The sequence below is a fragment of the Poecilia latipinna genome, unplaced genomic scaffold, assembly GCF_001443285.1.
Source record: "Poecilia latipinna isolate Pla-1442-1.1 unplaced genomic scaffold, P_latipinna-1.0 Scaffold902, whole genome shotgun sequence".
NCBI classification, from domain to species: Eukaryota; Metazoa; Chordata; class Actinopteri; order Cyprinodontiformes; family Poeciliidae; genus Poecilia; species Poecilia latipinna.
This window is the reverse complement of record NW_015113518.1, coordinates 124,731-137,355: the sequence shown is the minus strand read 5'-3', so window position 1 is coordinate 137,355 and position 12,625 is coordinate 124,731. Positions and strand designations below refer to the sequence as shown.

Here is a 12,625-nt window from a genome sequence, read left to right as displayed (position 1 = left end):
GTGTGTGTGTAAGGGAGAGAGAGAGAGGGGTGGGGGGAGGGGGGGAAAGAAAGTGTGTATGTGTGCGTGTGTGTGCAAAGCAGAAGAGGATGAGGATTTCTCAGAGAAGACAGGAAGAAGATCCTCTTACAGCAGCAGCCTCAGACGCGGCTCATGCGTCAGACCTGCCGGCTTATATCACTCCCCTCAAACCTTGTCCTCTGTCTCCCCCCTTCATGCACTTAATGTCACACATTCCATGTAGCTTTGAGTTTGTAATTTTCGCCACTGACACACACACACACACACACACGCGCGCACACAAACACGCACACACATCCCCAGTCTATTTATAACCCAGTGCAGGATTTTAAGGTAAAACTCTGATGACTCCTTGTCTTACCCCCGGCCGCATGCCTTACAAGGACCCCCTTGGAGCGCACAATCGCTTAGCAACCGGCAGTGTTTGCACCTAAGCTGTGAAGGTCCGGCGCACGACGCCCACCTGCCCTTCGTCGTCCCAATCATCAGCGCCACTGCGCGCCGTCCCGCTCAATTCGTATGGATTTTATTCACCGCAGAAACTGTAAGTTGGAGGTCTGAATATAAAGATCCGGGCTAGCCACACGTTTACAACACCGACTGGTTTGTTGATGTACAGTGGAGAGATGGTTAGGCGCTAAAAGACCACATCTCCGATTTACACAGAGTCCTTTTACTAACCAGGAAGACAGCTGGTTTTACTGGGAGATTAAAATGGACTGAATACGAAAACAGCATTTTGATATTTGAGATTGTATTTTACTTTGTTTTCCACACACACACACGCACATACACACACACAAAAGAAAACAATTGAAATGCGTCATTTAAGGTTCAATATTGATTTGGCGAAATTTAAGAGACTGCTTAAAATTGTTAGTTTCTCTGTTTTTACTTTTTATAGGTGCATGTTTGCATAATGAACGTTGTTCTTTTATTCTACAAACTACTGACATGTCTCTGAAATTCAAAGCAAACATTTTCTATTTATATGCACAAAAATGAGAAATTGTCAGAATAATGAAGATGCAGCAGTGCTTTCAGACCTCAAATAATGCAAAGAAAACAAGTTCATGTTCATTTAGAAACAACAATACTAATGTTTTAACTCAGGAAGAGTTCAGATATCAGAATAACCGCAAGGTTTTCAGTGCAGTGGGCTCTTAATTTTTTTTTTTTCCAGAGCTGTATATAAACCTTTCATTTACACAGAAGCTCTGACACAGTTTGGAATAATCCTCATAATGTTGTTGCATTTGCTGCTTACAGCTCTCAGCCAGATGGGAAGTCCACACACAAGAGATCCAAGATTGTCTTTTTGAAAAATATTCCTCAATATTTTCAGAAAACTCAATTAAAAAGCAGAGCTCTGGCAGTCCCTTTTGTAACGAGATTAGCTCTAGTGCTGACACTTTGCCAGCGCTCCCATAAGCAATTATAACAATCACTATAATCCACATTGTCGGACTATCTTATTACAACATTTCCAATTTACCTGATTGTACCCTGATGTCCCACAATGTCATGAAGTCCAATTAAGTTCATTATCCCCCCAGAGAGTGACAGAGAGCCGCGGTAATGACGGCAGGAGAGTGTTGGAGCAGAAATGTCAATGCTATTAGAGAGAGCTGGAGAGACATGTTGGAGGATAAGTAGATATCCACGTAGTCTGAGGGGGAAAATAGAACTGGAGGATACAATATGGCAATAAGTGGTATAGTTGCATTAATTAAGGCCAACCTTAAATTTGTGCTTGTTGAATGTGACATTTAGTGGCCAGGTACAGGATAATGGATTGCGTAAAAGCATGTTGGCATCAATTTGGACTTAAACACTGAGGTGCAAGAGGCATCTGGAGGGGGAAAAAAACAAAAACATCCTAATAAAAAAAAGACAAAGAGTGGAAAAACATTTTCTTTTTGAAAAATATTCCTCAATATTTTCAGAAAACTCAATTAAAAAGCAGAGCTCTGGCAGTCCCTTTTGTAACGAGATTAGCTCTAGTGCTGACACTTTGCCAGCGCTCCCATAAGCAATTATAACAATCACTATAATCCACATTGTCGGACTATCTTATTACAACATTTCCAATTTACCTGATTGTACCCTGATGTCCCACAATGTCATGAAGTCCAATTAAGTTCATTATCCCCCCAGAGAGTGACAGAGAGCCGCGGTAATGACGGCAGGAGAGTGTTGGAGCAGAAATGTCAATGCTATTAGAGAGAGCTGGAGAGACATGTTGGAGGATAAGTAGATATCCACGTAGTCTGAGGGGGAAAATAGAACTGGAGGATACAATATGGCAATAAGTGGTATAGTTGCATTAATTAAGGCCAACCTTAAATTTGTGCTTGTTGAATGTGACATTTAGTGGCCAGGTACAGGATAATGGATTGCGTAAAAGCATGTTGGCATCAATTTGGACTTAAACACTGAGGTGCAAGAGGCATCTGGAGGGGGAAAAAAACAAAAACATCCTAATAAAAAAAAGACAAAGAGTGGAAAAACATTTTCTTTTTGAAAAATATCCAGTCAGAGCAGAAGTATCCATATCCTCCTGCTTTTTTTTCCTTCTCATTTTATTTTGATGCAATCGCAAAGTTTATGATATTTTATTGGGGTTTTATGATACGTAAAATGTCATTTCTCTAAACTTGGAAAAGCGAACACGGCAAGCGTTCGCACTCAAAGAGTGTTTCAGAAAACCTCACATCACTAAACACACCATCTCCACTGTGAGAAATGGCGGCAGCAGCATCATGGCGAGGGGAGGCGTTTCTTTTTCCGGGGCTGCGAGTTCATGGGAATATGGACGGAGCTGAAAACAGGAAAATCAACGAAGGAAACTAAGCAAAAAGCTGGAGCTGCTGAAGCATTTTCAAATATCATATTGGTGTTAGTGGTGTAAAACACAGCTTTAATGTAATGCACAAAATGAAAAAGTTAATCTACTGATCATTCAAACATACACCAGTCACACTTTTCAGATTTTTATTTGGAAAAATGACCGTTAAACATAAATATGGTGTACTTAGTGTTGAAATGTGACAGTGTGAGTTTAAAAACTCTATGGGGTTCAGAAAATTATCAAAACATAGATTTGAGAATATTTTTTTTTTATTTATCCTCAGATAACACAATATTGTTATCATGACAGACACACCACAGATCTGAAAATCCTTATTGCTTCCACAAAGTACAAAAAAAAGCTTTCCATAGAGTCGTTTTTGTCTCCGCTCTTCTTGACAGCAGTTACTACCACTGATGAAATCTACTGAGGCACAGAAAGCCCATTTGATGTTCTGAATGACAGTTTTTAACACACACCTCACATTTTCATTTCTCCCGAAGGAATAAAAACCTCTGAGAACATTTGTTATTTGAGCCATCAGCAGTTACAGCGATGGCCACAAGGGGGCGGTAAAGGTTTCCAACATGGCTCACACGCTCAGTAAAGTACACATTTGCTATGGCTGGATAAAAATCAGTGGAATTTCAGTCATAAGCCTAAAAACATATATAATAAGATAAATATATACATACATATATTAAACAATAATGCAAATTAAAATATAGTTATTTCCAGTTTTCAGTGGTCCCCACCCCAAAAAAAGCCGGATCATATCAAAACTATTTTATAACAAAGCAGCTATTTTCGCCTTATTGAATAATTAAGGATATCTAATAGGGGTTTAGGTTAAAATGCTATATAAACTCAAAGATGACAAGAAGGACAAACTATGGAAACCCTGAGAGGCAGGTGAAAAATAAAATATTAATTTTCTATTGACTCCAGATGAGTCAATACAAATGACTGTAGCAGGTGTTAGAGAGCATTTTTCTAAGGTTTTGAATTTTACACGCAACAGATGAAAACATGGCGGCAGCGTCATGCTGGGCTTTTCTACAGTAGGAATGTGGAAGTTGGTCAGAGGTGATTTAATCATCTCTAAAATACCAAATAGGGTTTAAGCATTAAAAAGGACGCAGAGTTAGAACATAGATTCTAGGGGGAAACAAGAAACTCAGTGATTTTTTTTTTTTTTTTTTTGGGAATCCATCTTTCACTTCAGAACTGAAAGACATGGGAGAAACTTAGAAAAAAACAACAACTTTATATTAATTGACTGATTGTCAGGCGGTCGCCATGTGGTTGTTTTGACAGTAAAAAGTTCAGTGTTAAAATCTGCAACTCCTTCACATTTCCCCATGCGCCTAACACACACACACGCTTGGTCAGACACACACTCAGAAATCAAAACAGAAGGAGAAAACTGTCTGCTCCAACCTGACCAGAGTATGGATCTCTGTTTCATTTGGCATACATATATTTCTTCTGGTTAGAAGCAGATAAAAAATATACAGTATTATATACGGTTTATAATAATGTGAGGACTAATGCCTAGAGGAATGCTATATTTTACAGAACAGCATTAACTTTCTATGATGTATTGATCTTTAGAACATCGTCATAATAAAATACCTCTCTAACATTTCTAGGAAGGATTTCCTAAAATTAAAAGTGTGGGCTTCGCGTGAACGCAGGCGTCCTATAGGTTGCTGAAGAGCTCGTTTTTCTTGGTCCAGTCCATGGGCGGGGCTCTCTTGTTGGAGCGTTTCTGGTGGGTGAGCTCTTTGACCTGCTGCAGCGTGAGGTTGAGAGCTGGGATGGCATTTGTGACCAGACCCTGAGGAAGAAAACAAAACAAAAATTGTTAACTCACCTGTTTTAAAAAGGCTCTACTTTAAGAACCAAATCATATACGATGAGGTTGATTATTTTCTGCGACGTACCTCGGGTGGGGTGTGTGCAGATGGGGTTGTGAGTGAGGCGTTGGACGACGCGTTGGACGGGGAAGGGCTGACGGAGAGCTTGGAGTTCCTCTCTCTCGCTTTGGGTACTCTGCCATTCACCTAATCAGACAAACATTCATCGGCATTCCTTCAAAGATTCAAATAGTTTATGCAATAATATTAAGAGCAAGACAGCAGGAAGTCAAGCTTTGTTGTAGTATCCAATTTCGCCACATGGGGGCAGAGGCGGATTTGAAATATTTTAGAAAACTATTCAGACCGGACTCACTTTAATAATATAAAGTGTGCCACGTAGTAAAAAATAAAATAAAATAAAAACTGGGCAAAACATTTTTATCTAAAAATTTTGTTCTAAGCATATACCATTATAAAATCTCTACATTTATTTTGGAAAATAAATTGTAGGAATTTCACAAAAAATAAAAAATAAAGAAAAGCTGGTAAACAAAAAAAAAAAAATTAAAAGAAAAATTAAGAAAATGAATCTTAACTTTGATGCTGTATTGGCAAAAAACCTTTCCAGCTAGTTGGTCACGGACTTGTTAACGTGTTACTGGTTAAACACTTTTATCCACCAGTAATGCAGCGTTTCACCTGACCTCCAGGTTCATCTCCTCCCTTCACTGCTCATCGACGCGCGTTACGCAACAATGCACGGAAGAAGTATGACCGCGGTTGCACATAACGTTCCTGAGTAACAGGAAGTGCCGGTCAGGTTTCACTCTGCATATCTGGCCCAAAGCCAGAGTCAAATTGGTCAGCGTAAAAAACAAAGCAGTTTCTCTTAATTCTCTGTGTGGGCGAATTCACCTAAAACAATATCACTTACATGTCGATATAAGTGTATTTACACAGAGAAGAGATGTTCTGGATATCTGACACTTGTGATGCAAATGACATTGAAACAACAAACACGAGTGCAAGGTTATGAGGTTTTGTTTGTATATGCAATACCTGATTTCAAAGAAAATGTTTGGCAACTGGGAAAGTTAGTGGAAAAGTAAACAGGGATTCAAAGTCTGGCTGTACTCCCCGGTCGCTAACGAAAGCAGGAGAAAAACAAATCGGCTTTGCTGTATAAAAGTTTTATAAATCTTTTTAAATCTGGACAAAACCGTTCCCATTTCTATTGTTCAAACTTATTTCAGAAAAAAGAGGTATTTTTTTTCCATATACAGTCTATGAAGCACACAAATCATCCAAAGTTTTTGGAGAACCAGTGGGGTGGAGCCTTTAGCAGATCTCCACACAATAAAGACCAGAGTTGTAAGACAATAACAGGAAAGGCAGTTCCGTAAACGTCTTTGATTAATAAATCAATTCATCAGTGTTTCAATTTTCCAAAGTAGCACACCACTTTAACAAAAAAAAATACATATACAAAGTTATATTTTGCTTTCGAACATCCTTGGTTTCAAGGAGTTCTTGAAGCAGAAAACTATTCTTGTCCTCTTTCTGTTGGCAGGAAGAAGCTGGATCAGAGAAGAGGGAAGTGGCCTCTGTGGGAGATTGGTCATCTTTCCACACTTCAAAGTTCAAATCTCACACTAAGTTTTTGTTTCAAAGCCAGCTCATTAAAAAAAAAAAAAAAAAAAAAAGTCTCTGAAATCTCAGAGACGAGTCTGTTATTGTTGGTTAATCTCACCTTCTCTTCTGTTTCTCCATTAACGACTGGCTCTGGAAGTGGACCTGCAGAAAAAATAAAAAATAAAAAAATCACAGCAGTTAGCCAGGTAAATGTCTCAATTTGTCTCAGTAAGTCAACTAATTTTTATAAAAAAAATATATATAAAAAAAACATGCAGGAGTTCTTTTCTTATCAACCACATGTTGAAAAGTTGAAGCTTTAGCGTTACCTTCCATCCTATTAACTCCCTTTAGCCTGAACAGATGACTTCTTATAAGAGACAAAGCAAAATATCTGGCTTTTTAAGAATAATTTTAGATTTAAATCTTCAAATCCTTATTGCCTGCGTACCTCTGTGACCTGTACTCTTAAAACAAGCCTCAACGTAGCCCTGGCATGAGTGGCGGTTTTGTACTGGACTTTGTGGAAACCGAACAAAGTGCTGCGCAGCGAAGGCTGCTTGGAGACGCGCAGCGGTGTGTGTCGGTTCGCTGAGTGACAGTGGGCAGCGTGTGGAGAGCTGGCAGTTACCCGGGAAACACCTCGCTGAAATCTTTCCCCTGCAAAGAGGGTTATTATTTCTAATTCTGGACTGAGCAATGTAATCCGTCACGGAAATATAGAAAGTAGAAGTAAATTGATTAAAATAGGACAAATTGATGGGATGCAGGTAGAAGTTGTTGTTTTTTTTATTAGTTTTAAGCTAACATCTTTTTGCCGTTCTGCACTTTGAGTAGAATAAGTCTAGCAACATGGGTAATTAGTGGGGCTATCTGCTCCGATAGCAATGCTGGCTGCTTGGCAGATCAGCTTCCAGGCAGCTTAGAACTTTTTGCACAGCGTTACCTTAATAAGAGTGATAGGAGGCACTCTTACTACAGAACCTGAAATATTCCCAAACAGGCTATTTAGTCTTTTTTTCAGCCATCTGATCAGCAGTTTGCAGCAATAGGTGAGGGAGGGGCAGTGCTACTTAACTTTATACTTTATTGTCATTGCACAGCACCACTAAATTGTGTCTTTGACAGCCTTAAGGTTCACAAGTTTAACAATAAACAACCATAAAAACATGACCTGGGCAGGAAAATAGACCATACAATTAAATCAGACACTTTTTTTTCCAGTTTTAGGTTACAGCTCCATATCCCATAATTTGTACAATTTGTCTGACTTTGGCTAATAAAAGTACACCCACAAACACAGAAAAAAATGAAAGTGAACCTGTCTGGTCCTAAATATTAATCCTCAAAGTCCCAAGAGACTTAGCTGAGGCTCAAACTGTTCAAACTATGCAGTTTCTCTGCCGACTCGATTTACCTGACTTATCATTGACTGAGGAATCACTGGACCAAGTAACCTTATATATATGATATAAGGAGACTAAAATGAAAAGTTGTTTTGGACGCAAAATAAAATAATAAATAAATAAATAAATAATAATAAAAGTTGAGACAGAGTTCCTCTACTGTTGCCTTTTTTTCCCCATTTAAACGTCTCTGCCTGGGTGCAAAGACGTTCATGTTTATAAAAGTAATGTTTTGGCAAAATGGTTCTCAAGGTCCTTATTAAAAACTGAACGCCACACACGTGGTGAGTGTCTAAGGAGCAATCTTGTGTTTTCTGGGAGAGGCTTTTACATCAGAAACAAGAACTTTACTACAGCTCCCTCTAGTGGCTTTATTAAAAAAACAACTCAAAACAAACCTCTTCTTGAGATAAAAAGGGCAAAAAGTAAGATGAAGTGGTTTGTGACCTTCACCTGCACTCTGAGACACATCGTCAGATTAAAATAATAACATTTGAGAAAATGCTGTGAGATTACTAAAATGTAGGGTTTTTTTATACATATATGTATTTTGGTGTTTTTTTGCACCGTTAGGCTCAATTTCAGAAAACCTCTTTGCCCTCAAACGTAAACAAGCCGGCTAGTCTCTGATCCATCTGTTCTGATGTATTTATGCTGAAAGATTAACTTTCCCTGCAGGGCAACAACATTAGGTGGTGGTGGCAGGAAGTGGTTTAGTGTCTGTGATCCTCAACAAAAAGAAGGAGNGTGTGTGTGCAAAGCAGAAGAGGATGAGGATTTCTCAGAGAAGACAGGAAGAAGATCCTCTTACAGCAGCAGCCTCAGACGCGGCTCATGCGTCAGACCTGCCGGCTTATATCACTCCCCTCAAACCTTGTCCTCTGTCTCCCCCCTTCATGCACTTAATGTCACACATTCCATGTAGCTTTGAGTTTGTAATTTTCGCCACTGACACACACACACACACACACACGCGCGCACACAAACACGCACACACATCCCCAGTCTATTTATAACCCAGTGCAGGATTTTAAGGTAAAACTCTGATGACTCCTTGTCTTACCCCCGGCCGCATGCCTTACAAGGACCCCCTTGGAGCGCACAATCGCTTAGCAACCGGCAGTGTTTGCACCTAAGCTGTGAAGGTCCGGCGCACGACGCCCACCTGCCCTTCGTCGTCCCAATCATCAGCGCCACTGCGCGCCGTCCCGCTCAATTCGTATGGATTTTATTCACCGCAGAAACTGTAAGTTGGAGGTCTGAATATAAAGATCCGGGCTAGCCACACGTTTACAACACCGACTGGTTTGTTGATGTACAGTGGAGAGATGGTTAGGCGCTAAAAGACCACATCTCCGATTTACACAGAGTCCTTTTACTAACCAGGAAGACAGCTGGTTTTACTGGGAGATTAAAATGGACTGAATACGAAAACAGCATTTTGATATTTGAGATTGTATTTTACTTTGTTTTCCACACACACACACGCACATACACACACACAAAAGAAAACAATTGAAATGCGTCATTTAAGGTTCAATATTGATTTGGCGAAATTTAAGAGACTGCTTAAAATTGTTAGTTTCTCTGTTTTTACTTTTTATAGGTGCATGTTTGCATAATGAACGTTGTTCTTTTATTCTACAAACTACTGACATGTCTCTGAAATTCAAAGCAAACATTTTCTATTTATATGCACAAAAATGAGAAATTGTCAGAATAATGAAGATGCAGCAGTGCTTTCAGACCTCAAATAATGCAAAGAAAACAAGTTCATGTTCATTTAGAAACAACAATACTAATGTTTTAACTCAGGAAGAGTTCAGATATCAGAATAACCGCAAGGTTTTCAGTGCAGTGGGCTCTTAATTTTTTTTTTTTCCAGAGCTGTATATAAACCTTTCATTTACACAGAAGCTCTGACACAGTTTGGAATAATCCTCATAATGTTGTTGCATTTGCTGCTTACAGCTCTCAGCCAGATGGGAAGTCCACACACAAGAGATCCAAGATTGTCTTTTTGAAAAATATTCCTCAATATTTTCAGAAAACTCAATTAAAAAGCAGAGCTCTGGCAGTCCCTTTTGTAACGAGATTAGCTCTAGTGCTGACACTTTGCCAGCGCTCCCATAAGCAATTATAACAATCACTATAATCCACATTGTCGGACTATCTTATTACAACATTTCCAATTTACCTGATTGTACCCTGATGTCCCACAATGTCATGAAGTCCAATTAAGTTCATTATCCCCCCAGAGAGTGACAGAGAGCCGCGGTAATGACGGCAGGAGAGTGTTGGAGCAGAAATGTCAATGCTATTAGAGAGAGCTGGAGAGACATGTTGGAGGATAAGTAGATATCCACGTAGTCTGAGGGGGAAAATAGAACTGGAGGATACAATATGGCAATAAGTGGTATAGTTGCATTAATTAAGGCCAACCTTAAATTTGTGCTTGTTGAATGTGACATTTAGTGGCCAGGTACAGGATAATGGATTGCGTAAAAGCATGTTGGCATCAATTTGGACTTAAACACTGAGGTGCAAGAGGCATCTGGAGGGGGAAAAAAACAAAAACATCCTAATAAAAAAAAGACAAAGAGTGGAAAAACATTTTCTTTTTGAAAAATATCCAGTCAGAGCAGAAGTATCCATATCCTCCTGCTTTTTTTTCCTTCTCATTTTATTTTGATGCAATCGCAAAGTTTATGATATTTTATTGGGGTTTTATGATACGTAAAATGTCATTTCTCTAAACTTGGAAAAGCGAACACGGCAAGCGTTCGCACTCAAAGAGTGTTTCAGAAAACCTCACATCACTAAACACACCATCTCCACTGTGAGAAATGGCGGCAGCAGCATCATGGCGAGGGGAGGCGTTTCTTTTTCCGGGGCTGCGAGTTCATGGGAATATGGACGGAGCTGAAAACAGGAAAATCAACGAAGGAAACTAAGCAAAAAGCTGGAGCTGCTGAAGCATTTTCAAATATCATATTGGTGTTAGTGGTGTAAAACACAGCTTTAATGTAATGCACAAAATGAAAAAGTTAATCTACTGATCATTCAAACATACACCAGTCACACTTTTCAGATTTTTATTTGGAAAAATGACCGTTAAACATAAATATGGTGTACTTAGTGTTGAAATGTGACAGTGTGAGTTTAAAAACTCTATGGGGTTCAGAAAATTATCAAAACATAGATTTGAGAATATTTTTTTTTTATTTATCCTCAGATAACACAATATTGTTATCATGACAGACACACCACAGATCTGAAAATCCTTATTGCTTCCACAAAGTACAAAAAAAAGCTTTCCATAGAGTCGTTTTTGTCTCCGCTCTTCTTGACAGCAGTTACTACCACTGATGAAATCTACTGAGGCACAGAAAGCCCATTTGATGTTCTGAATGACAGTTTTTAACACACACCTCACATTTTCATTTCTCCCGAAGGAATAAAAACCTCTGAGAACATTTGTTATTTGAGCCATCAGCAGTTACAGCGATGGCCACAAGGGGGCGGTAAAGGTTTCCAACATGGCTCACACGCTCAGTAAAGTACACATTTGCTATGGCTGGATAAAAATCAGTGGAATTTCAGTCATAAGCCTAAAAACATATATAATAAGATAAATATATACATACATATATTAAACAATAATGCAAATTAAAATATAGTTATTTCCAGTTTTCAGTGGTCCCCACCCCAAAAAAAGCCGGATCATATCAAAACTATTTTATAACAAAGCAGCTATTTTCGCCTTATTGAATAATTAAGGATATCTAATAGGGGTTTAGGTTAAAATGCTATATAAACTCAAAGATGACAAGAAGGACAAACTATGGAAACCCTGAGAGGCAGGTGAAAAATAAAATATTAATTTTCTATTGACTCCAGATGAGTCAATACAAATGACTGTAGCAGGTGTTAGAGAGCATTTTTCTAAGGTTTTGAATTTTACACGCAACAGATGAAAACATGGCGGCAGCGTCATGCTGGGCTTTTCTACAGTAGGAATGTGGAAGTTGGTCAGAGGTGATTTAATCATCTCTAAAATACCAAATAGGGTTTAAGCATTAAAAAGGACGCAGAGTTAGAACATAGATTCTAGGGGGAAACAAGAAACTCAGTGATTTTTTTTTTTTTTTTTTTGGGAATCCATCTTTCACTTCAGAACTGAAAGACATGGGAGAAACTTAGAAAAAAACAACAACTTTATATTAATTGACTGATTGTCAGGCGGTCGCCATGTGGTTGTTTTGACAGTAAAAAGTTCAGTGTTAAAATCTGCAACTCCTTCACATTTCCCCATGCGCCTAACACACACACACGCTTGGTCAGACACACACTCAGAAATCAAAACAGAAGGAGAAAACTGTCTGCTCCAACCTGACCAGAGTATGGATCTCTGTTTCATTTGGCATACATATATTTCTTCTGGTTAGAAGCAGATAAAAAATATACAGTATTATATACGGTTTATAATAATGTGAGGACTAATGCCTAGAGGAATGCTATATTTTACAGAACAGCATTAACTTTCTATGATGTATTGATCTTTAGAACATCGTCATAATAAAATACCTCTCTAACATTTCTAGGAAGGATTTCCTAAAATTAAAAGTGTGGGCTTCGCGTGAACGCAGGCGTCCTATAGGTTGCTGAAGAGCTCGTTTTTCTTGGTCCAGTCCATGGGCGGGGCTCTCTTGTTGGAGCGTTTCTGGTGGGTGAGCTCTTTGACCTGCTGCAGCGTGAGGTTGAGAGCTGGGATGGCATTTGTGACCAGACCCTGAGGAAGAAAACAAAACAAAAATTGTTAACTCACCTGTTTTAAAAAGGCTCTACTTTAA

General features: G+C 38.9%; 2 protein-coding genes across 2 annotated transcripts in view; both read right to left on the bottom strand.

Moving 5' to 3' along the window:
• Window positions 1-3,860: 3,860 nt before the first annotated feature.
• On the bottom strand, window positions 3,861-7,055 carry LOC106957430 (Na(+)/H(+) exchange regulatory cofactor NHE-RF1-like). The gene is made up of 4 exons (XM_015048780.1): window positions 6,696-7,055; window positions 6,485-6,528; window positions 4,819-4,938; window positions 3,861-4,712 (listed from the first exon to the last, which is right to left on the bottom strand). Exons 1-4 carry the CDS (start codon window positions 6,700-6,702, stop codon window positions 4,575-4,577), a joined length of 309 nt encoding a protein of 102 aa, XP_014904266.1. The 5' UTR covers window positions 6,703-7,055; the 3' UTR covers window positions 3,861-4,574.
• Window positions 7,056-11,712: 4,657 nt separating this feature from the next.
• Window positions 11,713-12,625, bottom strand: part of LOC106957429 (Na(+)/H(+) exchange regulatory cofactor NHE-RF1-like) — a 29,621-nt gene continuing 28,708 nt past the window's right edge. The window contains exon 6 of the mRNA XM_015048779.1: window positions 11,713-12,564. Within this exon, the coding sequence (XP_014904265.1) occupies window positions 12,427-12,564 (138 nt within the window). The 3' untranslated portion in view covers window positions 11,713-12,426. The remainder of the gene's footprint in view (window positions 12,565-12,625) is intronic.

What these genes read in the sequence shown, in the direction of transcription:
- LOC106957430 (XM_015048780.1), bottom strand. An exon ending in ATGGAGAAACAGAAGAGAAG is followed by an intron (nt 4,939 to 6,484) that starts GTGAGATTAACC and finishes TTGTCTGATTAG; the next exon opens with GTGAATGGCAGAGTACCCAA. An exon ending in CTGCACACACCCCACCCGAG is followed by an intron (nt 4,713 to 4,818) that starts GTACGTCGCAGA and finishes TTTCTTCCTCAG; the next exon opens with GGTCTGGTCACAAATGCCAT.